Source organism: Myxine glutinosa, chromosome 2, assembly GCF_964187855.1.
Source record: "Myxine glutinosa chromosome 2, kmMyxGlut1.1, whole genome shotgun sequence".
NCBI classification, from domain to species: domain Eukaryota; kingdom Metazoa; phylum Chordata; class Myxini; order Myxiniformes; family Myxinidae; genus Myxine; species Myxine glutinosa.
This window is the reverse complement of record NC_136262.1, coordinates 32315588-32332867: the sequence shown is the minus strand read 5'-3', so window position 1 is coordinate 32332867 and position 17280 is coordinate 32315588. Positions and strand designations below refer to the sequence as shown.

Sequence of the window (17280 nt, the reverse complement as noted above, 5' to 3'; positions counted from 1 at the left end):
ACGTACTGGAACAAGTGTGGAGATCACAAACGTACTGCAACAAGTCTGGAAATCACAAACGTACTGGAACAGAACAAGCAAATCGAGAGCCTTAAATAGACATGACCTCCAAGACGTCACGTGACGTGTAAACGTCGGCGTCGGCGTGGAAAATTACAGAACCGCGTCATCAACGTGGATTTTGGATGATGCAACCTGTTGCAATATATTTTTTCGCGCCAAGAACGAATAAACGGTTTTTTTTTTTCAGTTGAGATTTTATTCGAATTCGAATTGTATTCGTTGGATACTGATGGAAACAATAATTATTTCAACTGTTGGAAATATTTTTCTGGTTAACCAACGACGGTCGATTTAATCTCGATCTTCCCCTAGGAAACCACGCCCACTTTTCCAACAGCAATCAGCATTACGGTATATACCGCGACCCATCGCTCCTGAACTTCTCTTTGGCAGTTTGGCGTTTGTCTGCTGATCGACGTTCATATTCGAGCTGTTTCGTTCTGCCTGTGGTGATTTTCCATCAAAAGTAGATCGTGGCCTGCAGCAAGGATCGTCTGCTGAAACGTAAATATTGTGATTGTATGATAACGTGGTAATGGCGGCTCGAGCTTTACTCGTCATCGGCTCGAGATGATTATTTAATGCTGTGATCATAACCATGTAACCGAAGGCTCATTATACCCTCATAGTCATAAGAAAGAAGAGGAAACTGGTGTGTTTTAATGCTGAGTGTGTGTGTGTGGGGGGGGGAATGGATGTGTGTGTATGTGTGTGTGTGTGGGGGGGAATGGATGTGTGTGTATGTGTGTGGGGGGGAATGGATGTGTGTGTATGTGTGGGGGGGGGAGGGCGGTTGTGGTGTGCGTATGGAAGGGGGGGCGGATGTGTGTGTGTGTGTGGAGGGGGGGGGGTGTGGGGGATGGATGTGTGTGTGTGTGTGTGGGGGGGGGGGGAGGTTGTGGTGTGCGTATGGAGGTGGGGGGTGTGGGTGGGGGGGGGGGGATATTACCCCACCAAAAACACGTGTGCCTTTGCTTTTCCCTGTGCCTGCCTTTACGCCCTACGGTGGAACCTCCGGGCTGTAAAGGCAGGAGCGTGGCTTCGGACGGAGACCCAAAAGTGGAAAAGTCTTCTTTTTTTTTTTTTCGAAGGGTTTGCCATGATATGATATTTCGCTCACGAGGTTCAGACGTACATGGTGGCGGCCATCTTTGATTTTGACGTGGCGACCCAATTTTCAATAGCGTTCTTCCTTATGCTTAGATACACCCACACACCAGATTAGAAGTTGGTACTTTGCTTATTTTTCAAGATATTCCGCTCACAAGGATGTGTGTGTGTGTATGTGTGGAGGTGGGGGGTGTGTATGTGTGGTGGGGGGAGGGGTGAGGGGGTGTGTGTGTGGGGAGGGTGGATATGTGTGTATGTGGGGGGGAGGTAGGGGGAATGTGTGTGTGTGTGGGGGGAGGGGTGTGTGGAGGTGGGGGGTGTGTGTATGTGTGGAGGTGGGGGGTGTGTGTATGTGTGGTGGGGGGAGGGGTGGGGAGGGTGGATATGTGTGTATGTGGGGGGGGGGAGGTAGGGGGAATGTGTGTGTGTGGGGGGGAGGGGTGTGTGTATGTGTGGAGGTGGGGGGTGTGTGTATGTGTGGTGGGGGGAGGGGTGTAGGGGTGTTTGTGTGTGGATGTGCATGTGTGTAGAGGTCTGTGTGTGTGGGTGGGGATATGTGTGCGTATGGAGGGGGTTCGGTTGTGTGTGTGTGTATGTTTGTGGGGGGTAGGGGGAATGTCTGTGTGTGGGGGTGGGGGTGTGTGTGTGGGGATGTGTGTTAGGGGTGGGGGGGATGTGTGCGTGTTTTCCCTGAGTGTGTGTATCTCTGTGAGTGTGTGTGTATTTCTGTGAGTGTGTGTCTCTGTGAGTGTGTGTGTCTCTGTGTCTATCTCTGTGTCTCTCTTTGTGTATCTATGTGTCTCTGTCTCTATGTGTGTATGTATTACTGTGTGTCTGTGTGAACGAACATGTTTATAATGTCATGTGTTGAGGTCTTCCTGAATTCCTGTTGAGGTGTTAAATCCTTACTTTTATACCCGTGCGTGGTGTTGTAAACAGGGATTCTGGACGTATCCACAATAGCGAAGGAGTCTTTTTAAAAAACATGTGTGTGTGTTTGTCAGTGTGTTTCTCTGTCTGTGGTTTTCTGTGTATGTGTGTGTGTTTCTCTGTATGTGTGTGTGTTTCTCTGTATGTGTGTGTGTTTCTCTGTATGTGTGTGTGTTTCTCTGTATGTGTGCACGTTTTTCTGTGTATGTGTGTGTGTTTCTCTGTATGTGTGTGTTTCTCTGTATATATGTGTGTGTGTTTCTCTGTATATGTGTGTGTTTCTCTGTATATGTGTGTGTTTCTCTATATATGTGTGTGTGTTTCTCTGTATATGTGTGTGTGTTTCTCTGTATATGTGTGTGTGTTTCTCTATATATGTGTGTGTTTCTCTGTATATGTGTGTGTGTTTCTCTGTATATGTGTGTGTGTGTTTCTCTGTATATGTGTGTGTGTGTTTCTCTGTATATGTGTGTGTTTCTCTGTATATGTGTGTGTTTCTCTGTATATGTGTGTGTTTCTCTGTGTATGTGTGTGTGTTTCTCTGTATATGTGTGTGTGTTTCTCTGTATATGTGTGTGTTTCTCTGTATATGTGTGTGTTTCTCTATATATGTGTGTGTGTTTCTCTGTATATGTGTGTGTGTTTCTCTGTATATGTGTGTGTGTTTCTCTGTATATATGTGTGTGTTTCTCTGTATATGTGTGTGTGTTTCTCTGTATATGTGTGTGTGTGTTTCTCTGTATATGTGTGTGTTTCTCTGTATATGTGTGTGTTTCTCTGTGTATGTGTGTGTGTTTCTCTGTATATGTGTGTGTGTTTCTCTGTATATGTGTGTGTGTTTCTCTGTATATGTGTGTGTTTCTCTATATATGTGTGTGTGTTTCTCTATATATGTGTGTGTGTTTCTCTGTATATGTGTGTGTGTTTCTCTGTATATGTGTGTGTGTTTCTCTGTATATATGTGTGTGTTTCTCTGTATATATGTGTGTGTTTCTCTGTATATGTGTGTGTGTGTTTCTCTGTATATGTGTGTGTTTCTCTGTATATGTGTGTGTTTCTCTGTATATGTGTGTGTTTCTCTGTGTATGTGTGTGTGTTTCTCTGTATATGTGTGTGTGTTTCTCTGTATATGTGTGTGTTTCTCTGTATGTGTGTGTGTGTGTTTCTCTGTATATGTGTGTGTTTCTCTGTATATGTGTGTGTGTTTCTCTGTATATATGTGTGTGTTTCTCTGTGTATGTGTGTGTGTTTCTCTGTATATATGTGTGTGTTTGTCTGTATATGTGTGTGTGTTTCTCTGTATATGTGTGTGTGTTTGTCTGTATATGTGTGTGTGTTTCTCTGTATATGTGTGTGTGTTTGTCTGTATATGTGTGTGTTTCTCTGTATATATGTGTGTGTGTTTCTGTGTATGTGTGTGTGTGTTTCTCTGTATATGTGTGTGTGTTTCTCTGTATATGTGTGTGTTTCTCTGTATGTGTGTGTGTGTGTTTCTCTGTATATGTGTGTGTTTCTCTGTATATGTGTGTGTTTCTCTGTATATGTGTGTGTGTTTCTCTGTATATGTGTGTGTGTTTCTCTGTATATGTGTGTGTGTTTCTCTGTGTATGTGTGTGTGTTTCTCTGTGTATGTGTGTGTGTTTCTCTGTGTATGTGTGTGTGTTTCTCTGTATATGTGTGTGTGTTTCTCTGTATATGTGTGTGTGTTTGTCTGTATATGTGTGTGTGTTTCTCTGTATATGTGTGTGTGTTTGTCTGTATATGTGTGTGTTTCTCTGTATATGTGTGTGTGTTTCTCTGTATATGTGTGTGTGTTTCTGTGTATGTGTGTGTGTGTTTCTCTGTATATGTGTGTGTGTTTCTCTGTATATGTGTGTGTGTTTCTCTGTATATGTGTGTGTGTTTGTCTGTATATGTGTGTGTTTCTCTGTATATGTGTGTGTGTTTCTCTGTATATGTGTGTGTTCCTCTGTGTATGTGTGTGTTTCTCTGTGTATGTGTGTGTGTTTCTCTGTATATGTGTGTGTTTCTCTGTATATGTGTGTGTTTCTCTGTATGTGTGTGTGTGTGTGTGTTTCTCTGTATATGTGTGTGTTTCTCTGTATATGTGTGTGTGTTTCTCTGTATATGTGTGTGTGTTTCTCTGTATATGTGTGTGTGTTTCTCTGTGTATGTGTGTGTGTTTCTCTGTATATGTGTGTGTGTTTCTCTGTATATGTGTGTGTGTTTCTCTGTATATGTGTGTGTGTTTCTCTGTATATGTGTGTGTGTGTTTCTCTGTATATGTGTGTGTGTGTTTCTCTGTATATGTGTGTGTGTGTTTCTCTGTATATGTGTGTGTGTGTTTCTCTGTATATGTGTGTGTGTGTTTCTCTGTATATGTGTGTGTTTCTCTGTATATGTGTGTGTTTCTCTGTATATGTGTGTGTTTCTCTGTATATGTGTGTGTTTCTCTGTGTATGTGTGTGTGTTTCTCTGTATATGTGTGTGTGTTTCTCTGTATATATGTGTGTTTCTCTGTATGTGTGTGTGTGTGTTTCTCTGTATATGTGTGTGTGTTTCTCTGTATATGTGTGTGTGTTTCTCTGTATATGTGTGTGTGTTTCTCTGTATATGTGTGTGTTTCTCTGTATATGTGTGTGTTTCTCTGTATATGTGTGTGTGTTTCTCTGTATATGTGTTTGTGTGTTTCTCTGTGTGTGTGTGTTTCTCTGCGTATGTGTGTGTTTCTCTGCATATGTGTGTGTTTCTCTGTATATGTGTGTGTTTCTCTGTATATGTGTGTGTTTCTCTGTGTATGTGTGTGTGTTTCTCTGTATATGTGTGTGTGTTTCTCTGTATATGTGTGTGTTTCTCTGTATATGTGTGTGTTTCTCTGTATGTGTGTGTGTGTGTTTCTCTGTATATGTGTGTGTTTCTCTGTATATGTGTGTGTGTTTCTCTGTATATGTGTGTGTGTTTCTCTGTATATGTGTGTGTTTCTCTGTATATGTGTGTGTGTTTCTCTGTATATGTGTGTGTTTCTCTGTATATGTGTGTGTTTCTCTGTATATGTGTGTGTGTTTCTCTGTATATGTGTGTGTGTTTCTCTGTGTGTGTGTGTGTGTATGTGTTTCTCTGTGTGTGTGTGTGTGTGTATGTGTGTTTCTCTGTGTGTGTGTGTTTCTCTGTGTGTGTGTGTGTGTGTTTCTCTGTGTGTGTGTGTGTGTGTGTGTGTGTGTGTGTGTGTGTGTGTGTGTGTGTGTGTGTGTGTGTGTGTTCTCTGCGTATGTGTGTGTTTCTCTGCGTATGTGTGTGTTTCTCTCTGTGTGTGTGTGTTTCTCTGTGTGTGTGTGTGTGTGTGTTTCTCTCTGTGTGTGTGTGTGTGTGTTTCTCTGTGTGTGTGTGAACGAACATGTTTATAATGTCGTGTTGAGGTCTTCCATCAGACTCCCAGTTGGCTTAGTGTGAGATGTGTTGGTGTCATTAGGATATTAAGGCGAGTTTTCGCTGATATCAATTAAATTCACCTCTCACACCGAATTAATTATGTCAATGTTCCTTTGTTAACGTTGTCATGTTACATGCCAGAACATATGGTTTAGAATTATTTTGATAACGACTCATGAACCTGCTTGGCTCCAAAATGATCATGAAAGATGGAATGAAAGATGTAATGTCACACAAGATCAGAATCATTTTTACCTGCTTAGCTTTTCTTTAGAGCCTGTGGTGAATACCTGCATTGTGTCCACACTTTGCAGGGTTCTGTTCTGTCCCCAATAACATTTCTTCTTTTTATCAATGACTTTTTCTTCAACAAATAACCAAATACACACGTATGCTTATGATTTGACATGACATTCGTCCATGTATTGACCAACAAAATTGACCAACGGACACAATAGTTTAGTTAGTTTCTTAAAGTGTGATTACAAAGTTAGAAAATGTGGTCCCTCGCAGGTTATAAATCCTTACTTTTCTACCCGTGCGTGGTGTCTTTGTTGTAAACAGGCATTCTGGACGTATCCACAATAGCCAAGGAGTCTTTTTAAAAAATACAACGAAATCCAAGGTAAGTATTGTTTTTGTGTGTGAAGTGTGTGAAGTGTGTGAAGTGTGTGTGTTAGTCCCCTAAAACAGGTCCTGGTTTTGGTGCAACGAGACGTGCCACAGGGTACGAGGACGGTGAAGACTGTCGGCAATCACTGGTGCGATCAAGCATAGGTGGCTGTTGAAGGTGAGAGGTCACAGGTTCACACTAATTGCAAATTCATCTTTGCGAGCAACTCGAAAGGAACTTGCTTTGCTTGTTGAATAACTTTTGCATAGTTAACTTTGGCCTATAGTTATGTTGTTATATGTTTGTTTACTCATACATGTACGTGGCCGATATCCATATCCTTCCATTACTTAACAGGAATATGGGGAAAGCCAAGCCAAGGAAAACCTGTTCCATATGTCATCAACGAGGCCATAACAGATTGACCTGCGCAAGGAGACAACATGTAAGTTCATCAGCTCACGCTCCATACCTTACTGTAACGTGAACGATGCCTGGGAATACAAATATATAGTAATTGACATTCCACGTAAACAATGGTATTGTATGGTATCTGTCCTTTTTTTGTGGCTAACAAAACAAATGCATCTTTTGATGAAACCCAATTTCGCATAATAATTATGTGACTATCTCTGGTATTATTTACATTTATTGCAGGGTATCCCTCACGTGGATCCAACACATCAAGAACCGCAAGCTGTGGACATCGAGGCATCAACATCTATACCTCACGTGCATCCAACACATGATGAACCACAAGCTATGGACATCGAGGCAACAACATCTATACCTAACGTGGATCCAGCATTTGGAATGCAAATAAATACATTGCAGGTGACCCGTCGTTGGCCTGTGTAAATGCAGAGCGGGGTCGGTCGGTCGGTCGATGATACAACCTGCAAATTATGTTATAAAAGTCAACATTTTCTTCTATCTGTTATTTCACCTACCTGAATGCTGCAGCCCCTATTAATGTATTTATTTATTTATTTACTATAAAGGTAAAACAACTAGCTCTGATTGCATTTCAGCAACATTTCATTCCCGTTACACGTTACATGTTACACGTGCATGATATGATGGACGTGTCAACCAAACATTGCTGCAAACGACATGAAACAAAGTACGTTCTATAATGGCGTTGTTTCACTTTGCTTTGCAGGTGCCGACAAATGGTGACCCGACGCACGTACTTACTCATGTGCATGAAGTTGAGCAGCATATTGCTCAGGTATTTACTATTGACGTATAATTATGTAGTTTATATTGATATTTTTATATCACTGTTACGACTATTGATTGCACGACCTGACTAACTTGCCCGTGTGTTAGTGTAAGTTATCATGGCGTTGTTTCACTTTGCTTTGCAGGTGCCGACACATGGTGACCCGACGCACGTACTTACTCATGTGCATGAAGTTGAGCAGCATATTGCTCAGGTATTTACTATTGACGTATAATTATGTAGTTTATATTGATATTTTTATATCACTGTTACGACTATTGATTACACGACCTGACTAACTTGCCCGTGTGTTAGTGTAAGTTATCATGGCGTTGTTTCACTTTGCTTTGCAGGTGCCGACACATGGTGACCCGACGCACGTACTTACTCATGTGCGTGAAGTTGAGCAGCATATTGCTCAGGTATTTAATATTGACGTATAATTATGTTGTTTCTATTGATATTTTTATATCACTGTTATGACTATTGATTGCACGACCTGACTAACTTGCCCGTGTGTTACTTATCATTATCATGGTGTTGTTTCACTTTGCTTTCCAGGTGCCTACACAACATAATGGTGACCCGACGCACTTACTTACTCATGTGCGTGAAGCTGAGCAGCAAGTTTCTCAGGTAATGAGTTTACGTCGTCATTATGTCTACTAAATGTCATAATGAAAAATAAAGATACTTTGAAAGAACACACAACACAAACACAACACAGATGTTGAATAAATAAATATATGTCCTATCAATGGCAATGGTAGTTAGTAATGCTTTGCTTTGTTTGATGTTGCCTATATATTAAACTAGGTTGCTCTTCCTTTCATTTGTTCCAGGTCAATGATGGAGGACATTCCAGCATTGCTGCTCGACCTGTACGTCGTCCAACATGTGCATTGTGTCACAGAAATGGAACAGAGCTGTTTGACTTTGTGGAACATCCAATTCCAGACAACATTGTTCGACGAAAGCACGGGGATATGCCGAACATCAATGCTGACGCTGTTGTATGCTGGCACTGTCATCAATATATCAACAGGGACACCGACATTCATGCGAAAAACGCCTGGCTTTTTGCATGGCCAGCTGTTCTGTGGACATACCTGTCGGGAAAGAAGCCAGTGGATCCATCAAAATTCTCTGCACTGCTATCGGACGAGCTACGTGAGATGTGGAAACAAATGCTGCTTGACAACGATGTGTCGCGGCCTGTTAAGCAATCGTTAGCCGCCAAGAAACCCATCTTCACTGATATCACGAAGCAACTGCGTGAATTTGATCACATGCTGCATGTCGATGGACCACGTCTTCTCCAGATGCAGACTCTGCTCAACAAAACGGCCTTTCCAACGGTCGTGTGCCCCATGGGGTGTAACCTGTTCGTGGACGACTTGTTGTGGGAGCGTGCCGAACTGTTGCCCTTGCACCACTACTTGAAAACCTTCATCCCATCGTTCAACGGCTTCAAAGCGGATGCCACCTACCTCACAGGTGCGAGACCCAACTGGCCATACAAGACAAAGGACCTAAAGTGGTACGTTTCACCCGCTTTGGTCATGGATACGACACGTGGCCTGTGTCTTGTGACGTGCTCAAAAAGTGTGCACGCAGGAGGTGACCATCAATACCTCCACGTTCCGACACATCCAATCCTCGGGCACATACCAACAACATATCCTGACCACATGGCACCGGCGGTGGTGACTCCAAACTTTGTGAGAGTTGGACATACGAGGCAGTACAACACATCGTACAACGTGGTGAAACAACAAGGCGATGGACGAGGACTGTCAACATTCTCGCTGAGAACAAAATCGCCACGAGGTACAATGCAGCAACACGAGTCGCAAGCTTGCTCTCTGACACTACACGAGCGATCCGATGTCCGACACTTCATGTGTCAATCGCAGACATACGGGCGCAAGTACGTGAGGAACGTGATGCAGCGATTCCCACCACCGGTGCAGCAACACGTCGCAAAGCATTCGAGATCCGGAACGTACATCCATGTCGGTGATGCTTATGAAATGGCAAAAGCGTTCCACTCCCGGCAAACTGTCATTGGGGAGGAGGCGGAGGACAACGATGCACGGCAGCAGCAAGTTGCCGCTGACGACGATGTCCGGAGCAAGACGGATGGAACCGCTGCCTGTCTCGTTGTGGTTCACAGCGTGCAACACAAAGGGCACCCCCCGTTCAATGTACCGTACGTGCAACAGCGAAGGCCTCACTGCGATTACTCAGCTGGACGGGCCCTTGTGTGTGCATTGCATTGCATAGTCCACTGTCGGCCACTACACAGACTACTGGTCCGAGCGACGTTGCAACTTCGAGCGGATCCAATCATCATCACGCTACAATCGCTGTGCGTTCGCTTGTGCAACTACATGCAAGGGACCTTCATAAATCAGTACCCTTCTCCAAAGTTGCTGGCAATAGATGCATCTGTTGAAAATGCATACCTTCAGCCGCACCATACACTGGTTGAAAGGAAGATTGCAACCCTGCTTTGTCACCATTGCTCAAGGGTTTCCCATCACCATTTGCATCGGAATGAAGATATCGATGTGTCCACCATCCTATCAGCTACTGACAACGATGTGGTGATACTGACGAGGCACGTGTACACAACAGAGGCTGAACACACGGGAGCAGCACGCCGCATAAGGGTCGCCGAACTACCATTACAATCTGCGGATACGAAATGGTCGTTGCTTCTGGCCCTTACTGTTCATTCTCCTGTTGAAACACCCTACACCGTGGACGTTGCATTCAGATGGACCAGTACCCATGGCTGGCAGAATCTGACAACAGCACAAACTGAAGCACCAGCACCAGTGCACGATGTCGGGAAAATGGCTCTCGTGATATATGCCAGAGACAACAGTGACAACTCCCTAGCTCGGAATGAAGCTATCAATTGGTGCGGTGGACAAACAAAACTGCGCTGTGCGAACCATCCCGACATACTCCTGATCAGAGAGCATGGAAAAACGGGTTATCGCTGCTGCTACGGACACTGCAAAACTCCTCTGCGTTGGCGCTGTCCTCACGGAATACCCAAATACCAATGTGACACTGGACTCTGCCTAAAACATGCGAAACAACTTTTGCGTGACGACGCTGCATGTGGTTTGATCCGACAGCGTGACGACGCCGACACCGATGATCTCCCCGTCCAGGGCGAGGGTGGTGCCTCCATCAACGACGACAGGAACGTCCCCGGTGCCGCTGCTGATGACCTCAGAAACCCGGTGATGATGCCCGGTGATGTCATTGATCCTGAAGACGAGCCTCAAGATGCTGTTGAAGCAGCCGACATGTACGTCATTGCTGGAGACGACTTCCCGGATGACGCGCCAACATTGACCACATCATCTACACTCGTGCCGCTGTACATGTCGGAAACGTCACATGCCACACTCTCGACTCTGGGTCACTTCGTACTCAACGACTACCTGAGAGTGATGACACGAGCAAGCTACGCCAGAAAACCGGCTGTGGCAACGCAGCAAGTCCTTCAACACATCTGTGCGGTGACACCAGGAGACACGATCCCACTGCTGTATCCGGAGGGTGTGTTATTCCCAACAATTTTCTGGTCGTCGGTGGGACAGTCGATCATCGGAGCACTGCCCTCTGCTCTGTATACAAAACTGGAGAGACGTCATGGAGGACAAACGGCCACGTTGCAAGATCACATGTGCGTTCGTTTACGCGACAACTCTCTGCTTACGTCGCACGACTGTGAATACTTGCAATGGACCTTTGACGTTTTGCTGAACCATCAGCTCAACTACAACTCTGCTGTCGTCGCTGTGAAAAAAGGCCTGGAACACCTACGTCCTCCAAACATCGGATTCAGCAGCAACACAGAAACCTGCATGAAGTTTGATGAACTCGACGGCAGACAACAAGTCAACCGACTTGCTGCATTGATGAAAGACATGGGCGGATTTGATTACTTCATCACCGCGACCTGCAATGACAGCAAAACCTTTGGAGTGGCACCCATCACACGAGCTATCGAGGAGCTGTATCGTCGCAATTTCAAGAACCCACATCACGTGAACGTCGAGCACATCCATCAGTCCTACTGCGTCATCATGTGCAGAGCGTGGGAGAGAACCAGCCGCTACTTTCTACATTGGCTGGAGCACAGCCCAGAACAACCGTGTGGAGAGGTGCAGACGCTGTGGGCCCGCTACGAGTTTCAGTCGACCGGCAGTCCTGGTAATCGGCCCCATATCCATGGCTTTCTCAAGGTCAAGAACGAGGACGAAAAGACAAAACTCAGCCGGATACGATGTCAGATCTCGCACATCTTCAGCAAAAGTGCTCGTATGACCATGAGGTGTTTACTGGAAGACGGCTTCGTCGAAACCTTTGACGACTACTGTGACATGTACGCTCTGTGCATGAAAGTACAGGTGCATGACTGCAGCCACGCACAAAACCGGTGTCAGAGGAAAATGGCCAACGGTACCTGGAAGTGTCGTGTTCAACAACACCCACCTTCGTTCGAGTACGACTTTGATGAACGACCAAACCTGTACGATCCAGATGTCCTGAAATTGTTGGAAGAGCTCGGACTGGCAAAACGAGATGTTTTTGGGAGGTTGAAAGTGCCCAGAACGCTGGCTGGAGGAAAATACACTTACCCGGCTCAACCCAAGGAAACCTTCGTCCCCACGATACCACGATTCTGGCTCGCTCTGCAATCCTGCACCAACGTTCAGCTGTGTGACACACGATTCCAAGTGGCCTATGTGTGCAAGTATGCTGCCGGTGTGGATGAGAAGAGACAAGCTGATTTCAAAAGCACCAGCAGCAGCAGCGAGGACATGCCACACGACACGGTTGACGTGCGGCTCGGTGACCTCAGCAATACAAAAACCTCTGGACAAACGATGAAGACCACCAAGCCTGGAGGAGAACATATGGCGAAGGAAATTGGTTTGCCCGAGATGATGTGGCACAGTCTCCGGCTGCCTTTCATCACGACCAATGTGGAATACACACACGTGTCGACACAAGCACCAGAGTATCGTTCGGCTGTGACAAAACGACGTGGGGGACAGCATGTGGACGACATAGGTATGCAGAATTGACGTGTGATGTACATAATTAATGATGTGCATGGAATAGGTGAACGTTTTTTGATGAAATGGTTTTTTTGTAACATTTTCAAATAAAACCTATATCATTTTATAAAGGACATTGATTTGTCATGAGTGCAGAAAAGTATTTTGTATTGAAATTATATTTAACTTGATGCAATGAGAGTTAAACAAACCATGCCGTTCATTTTGAAACACCCTTTTCTTGCAGCAGGAGGAGCGGGAGCAGCAGGAGGGACACCGGAAGCAGTGCAAGCACGACGAGGACTCCCAGCATGGCGACAGTTTACATACAACCAGACCATCGTCATTCAGCAACTGCTCGACGGGTACTACTACCTCGACAGCACCTGGAAGTTCTCCGTTCGCCCACCAGAGTTGATGCTGTTTGATGATCTGCACTCCTACAGCCGGTGGTTCTGCATGAAAACGTGCAAGCGGTACGACATCGACGCCGACCTCGCCTCATGTCCCTGGATCAGCGGGAACACGCAACGAATACGCCTGCGCCAAGCACATGTAAAGGACGCTGTGGCATTCGTGGAACAACAAAGGCAAAGTGACATCCCTTCACGTGCTGAACAGGCTGCTCAAATGTACCGGGCCATATTCGCTCCCCTACAAGCTGAACACGACGGCGCTGCTGGTGGTGAAAAGTCCAACTTTTACCACAAATTCGTCGACGTCACCAAAGTGCAGAACAACATCGTGGTCTTCACAGCCGTGACACCGTTTGTGTTGCCAAGTTTCCTCGTCCATCTCCTGCTCAGCATGGGCAAATTCAACACAGAGGTTGATCTGTACTCCTGCCCTGAACTGAAAAGTGCTTTTGTAAAAGCTGGCCTGATTCCTGACGGAGTAACTGACGTTGCGAGTATTCACCAACTGGCACGCAGATACATCGAAGAACAACTCATGTGGCTCCCAATCGGAACGAGACAGTTCCAAAGGATTTTGCGTGTGGTGGTGGCCGGATTGAAGCGTTTCTTCCTGGACGGCGACTTCATCTATGAAGCAATGCCTCTGGCAACAGACGCAGCCATCAGCGAAACGGCCAATGCACAACTACAGCAGCTGGAAACGAGTCGACGACACGCAGCGGTGGATGCCCTGAGTCTTCAGAACCTGCCCAACTTTCCTGACCCTGCAGCACTGAAGTCTGGCATACCTGTGCATTACTCACCTGTTCTCCAGCAAGCAGAAAACCAATCGGACGAGTCGTTGGAGGAGCAGCGAATCGCCCTCGGCAACGCAGTGGCAGCGATTGACGCGCTCCAACACACAGGCGATGCGTCCGTTCGGTTCCCTCTGTTCGTCGGTGGTCCTGGAGCAGGCAAAACCTTTCTGCTCCTGGTGTCGCAAGTGTACGCCATGTCGCTGGGATTCAACACACTTCTCGTGGCATATACATCTGAACGTGCTCGATGTCTCGGTGGTGAACACCTCCATCTAATTACTGGCATGCCGGTGGTGGATCTTGGAACACGCACGGTACGACGAATTGCAGAACAATGCCTGCACAACCTGGCCAGGTCCCCACTGAAAATGCAGGCTCTGCGACGCATCAAGATCATGTTCGTCGAAGAGATTGGCTTGATTCCCGGCGAATTGTTCGCCGTTCTGGACATGGTCATGCGGAAGCTCAACGCAAGCCCCGTGCCGTTCGGTGGAACTCTAATTGTGGCCACGGGTGACCACCATCAGCTGGCACCGATCAAAGGACAGGCCATATGGACCAGTTGCTACATGCTGACCACTTTTCGCATCCTCATCCTACAACATTACGTGCGCTGCAGCCGTGACCATCAGCTACGCCGTCTGATTGAAATGATGCGACGTAACAACCTGGGCGATGCAGACATCGACGAATTCTGCAACATCATGCGACGGCGTTGTGTTCCTCGGCAATTTGTTCAAACATGGACGGAAGTGCCGGCGGACGTATTGCGAGTGTTCGGGAAGAAGCAAGCCGTGGATGTGGCGGTGGAACAATTCCTGAAAAACAAACGCAGCGACAGAACACTACACTCTGCAACGTATGCTGCTGTCGATGAGGTCGAAACCACAAATGGGAACTGGCAACCAGCAAACCTCAACATCAGTCGGAAGCTGAACTACTCCTGCTCCGAACAGCATCAGCTACTCCTGTATGAAGGTGCAATTATGCGGCTGACATACAACAACACAGCAAACACTCAACATGTCCCACGGTTTTCACAAGGACAATTGTGCCTGGTGCGGCAGATACCCCTCATGGACAAGGGTGTCGTGCCAGCCGCGCAGCCCCAGCTGCAGCAACAACGTGTCAGGATCACCCTCATCCCGGTGGGACAGACACCTGCGAACCTTGCAAACATTCCTGCAGAATGGAGAACATTCAGCATTGCTCGGAGATACTCGGTGCCAAGCATCGTCGGCCGCAGAATGACGAAGGGTCGAAGATACCAGTGGCCACTGTGTTATTTTGTGGCCACGACCATCCACAAAGTCATCGGCCAAACGTGCGTTCGCATGGCCACACAGATCAGCCAGCGAGAAAGCATGTATCGACTGTGGTCTCCCGAAATGCTGTTGGTGGTTCTCAGTCGTGTGCGCAGCCTGGCGGACATTATCTTTGTCGGAGACGTGGAGGACACGATGACAGCCATACGAACGCTTCTGAGGCAACCCTCCGACCTCAGGGCACTCATAGATGGATTGCTGCAAAGCCTCAACGTTCTCCACAATCCCATCCGTGTGGTCAACAGGGTGTTCAAACAACAACTCGTGAACTTGAACACAGACGACGGATTCGTGTACCTGCTTGTGAGCACCAAGGACACCGAAGTCTTCTTTATCGGTGAAACGTGTCGTCTGAGGAGACAGCTCACTGACCACAATACAGGACAAGGATTCAAGTTCACAATGGACATGCACTACCGACCCTGGGGACTCTACGTCCTTGTCACCGGTTTCACCGCGGCTGGCAGCGACCAACAAAACCAGCAACAACGGCAAATCTTTGAGCGCAAATGGCGCAAAGCCATTGCACGACTTCGCCACAAGAACACCACGGCGATTCGACGTGTCGGCTACCAGCTCTTCATCAAATGCCAACGCACAAACAGCGAGTTGATGTGGATCAATTGTGGGACTGTAACGACACACCAAGAGGTGCAAGATCTTCACGAACATCTCATGGTAGCAGAACCTACAAGACCAAGTCTATTCCCCATCACGTCTGTGCTGCGAGTGAACGACCCACCCCCATTGCCTCAGTGACTGAGTTAATGGCCTCCGCAAATGACATTGTAAGGGTGAGCCTTGAGGGATTTGGTGTGATACTATGCGTGTGTGACTAAACCCTCTTGGCAAGCTCACAGCGGAGATGTCTTACCTTACTTATTTGAGCACATATAACGAACTGCCATAATCCACCAAAGGCATTTATTTTTTTTCCTTGTTACAATACACCAAGGTTTTTTTTTTTTTTTCCTTGGTACAAGAGAGAGAGTAATGGCCTCCGCAAATGACATTGTAAGGGTGAGCCTTGAGGGATTTGGTGTGATACTATGCGTGTGTGACTGAACCCTCTTGGCAAGCTCACAGCGGAGATGTCTTACCTTACTTATTTGAGAACATATAACGAACTGCCATAATCCACCAAAGGTTTTTTGATTTTTTTTCCTTGGTACAATACACCAAGGTTGTTTTTTATTTTTTCCTTTGGTACAAGAGGTTTTTCTTTTTTTTCCCTTGGTACAATACACCAAGGTTTTTATTTTTTCCCCTTGATACAAGAGAGAGAGTAATGGCCTCCGCAAATGACATTGTAAGGGTGAGCCTTGAGGGATTTGGTGTGATACTATGCATGTGTGACTGAACCCTCTTGGCAAGCTCACAGCGGAGATGTCTTACCTTACTTATTTGAGAACATATAACGAACTGCCATAATCCACCAAAGGTTTTTTGATTTTTTTTCCTTGGTACAATACACCAAGGTTGTTTTTTATTTTTTCCTTTGGTACAAGAGAGGTTTTTCTTTTTTTTCCCTTGGTACAATACACCAAGGTTTTTATTTTTTTCCCTTGATACAAGAGAGAGAGTAATGGCCTCCGCAAATGACATTGTAAGGGTGAGCCTTGAGGGATTTGGTGTGATACTATGCATGTGTGACTGAACCCTCTTGGCAAGCTCACAGCGGAGATGTCTTACCTTACTTATTTGAGCACATATAACGAACTGCCATAATCCACCAAAGGTTTTTTGTTTTTTTCCTTGGTACAATACACCAAGGTTTTTTAATTTCTTTTTCCTTGGTACAAGAGAGAGTAATGGCCTCCACAACTGACATATGTAAGGGTGAGCCTTGAGGGAGTTGGGGTGATGCGACGCGTATGTGACTGAACCCCTCTGGGCAAGCTCACACCGGAATGTCTTACTTGTATGTGCACAAACAACGAACTTTGTGTTATCACAAAATCACTTTTATTGCATGTGTTTAGAATGCCAATGTCATGATCAGCAATGTCATTCTGATTCGTTCTGTTGTGCTCTGGAAATAAAACCATCTTTGAAAAATATTTGCATTGTCACTTCTATATCTTTCAATAAATAGTGTGTACAAAATCACTTTTATTGCATGTGTTTAAAATGCTAATGTCATGATCAACGTTTTGAACAACTCTCCCGAAAATTCTGCGCACCTTTTAATTCTCGTGATGTCGTCGACATGCCGTGAGACTTTGTTTTCAATGGTAGATAGGTACGCCGCTTGGTTTCAGTTGTTTCTTGAAGGAAACTTC

General features: G+C 45.8%; 1 protein-coding gene across 2 annotated transcripts; it reads left to right on the top strand.

Moving 5' to 3' along the window:
- Positions 1-438: 438 nt before the first annotated feature.
- On the top strand, positions 439-17052 carry LOC137417684 (uncharacterized). 2 transcript variants are annotated; one of them, XM_078773113.1, is made up of 10 exons: positions 439-567; positions 6097-6322; positions 6503-6590; positions 6803-6979; positions 7308-7376; positions 7516-7584; positions 7724-7792; positions 7932-8006; positions 8213-12473; positions 12708-17052. In XM_078773113.1, the coding sequence occupies exons 3-10, from the start codon at positions 6507-6509 to the stop codon at positions 15755-15757; spliced, it is 7854 nt and encodes a 2617-aa protein (XP_078629239.1). In that variant the 5' UTR covers positions 439-567; positions 6097-6322; positions 6503-6506; the 3' UTR covers positions 15758-17052. The 2 variants fall into 2 exon arrangements, with proteins under 2 accessions (XP_078629239.1, XP_078629240.1); XM_078773114.1 differs by lacking the exon at positions 7516-7584.
- Positions 17053-17280: the final 228 nt, after the last annotated feature.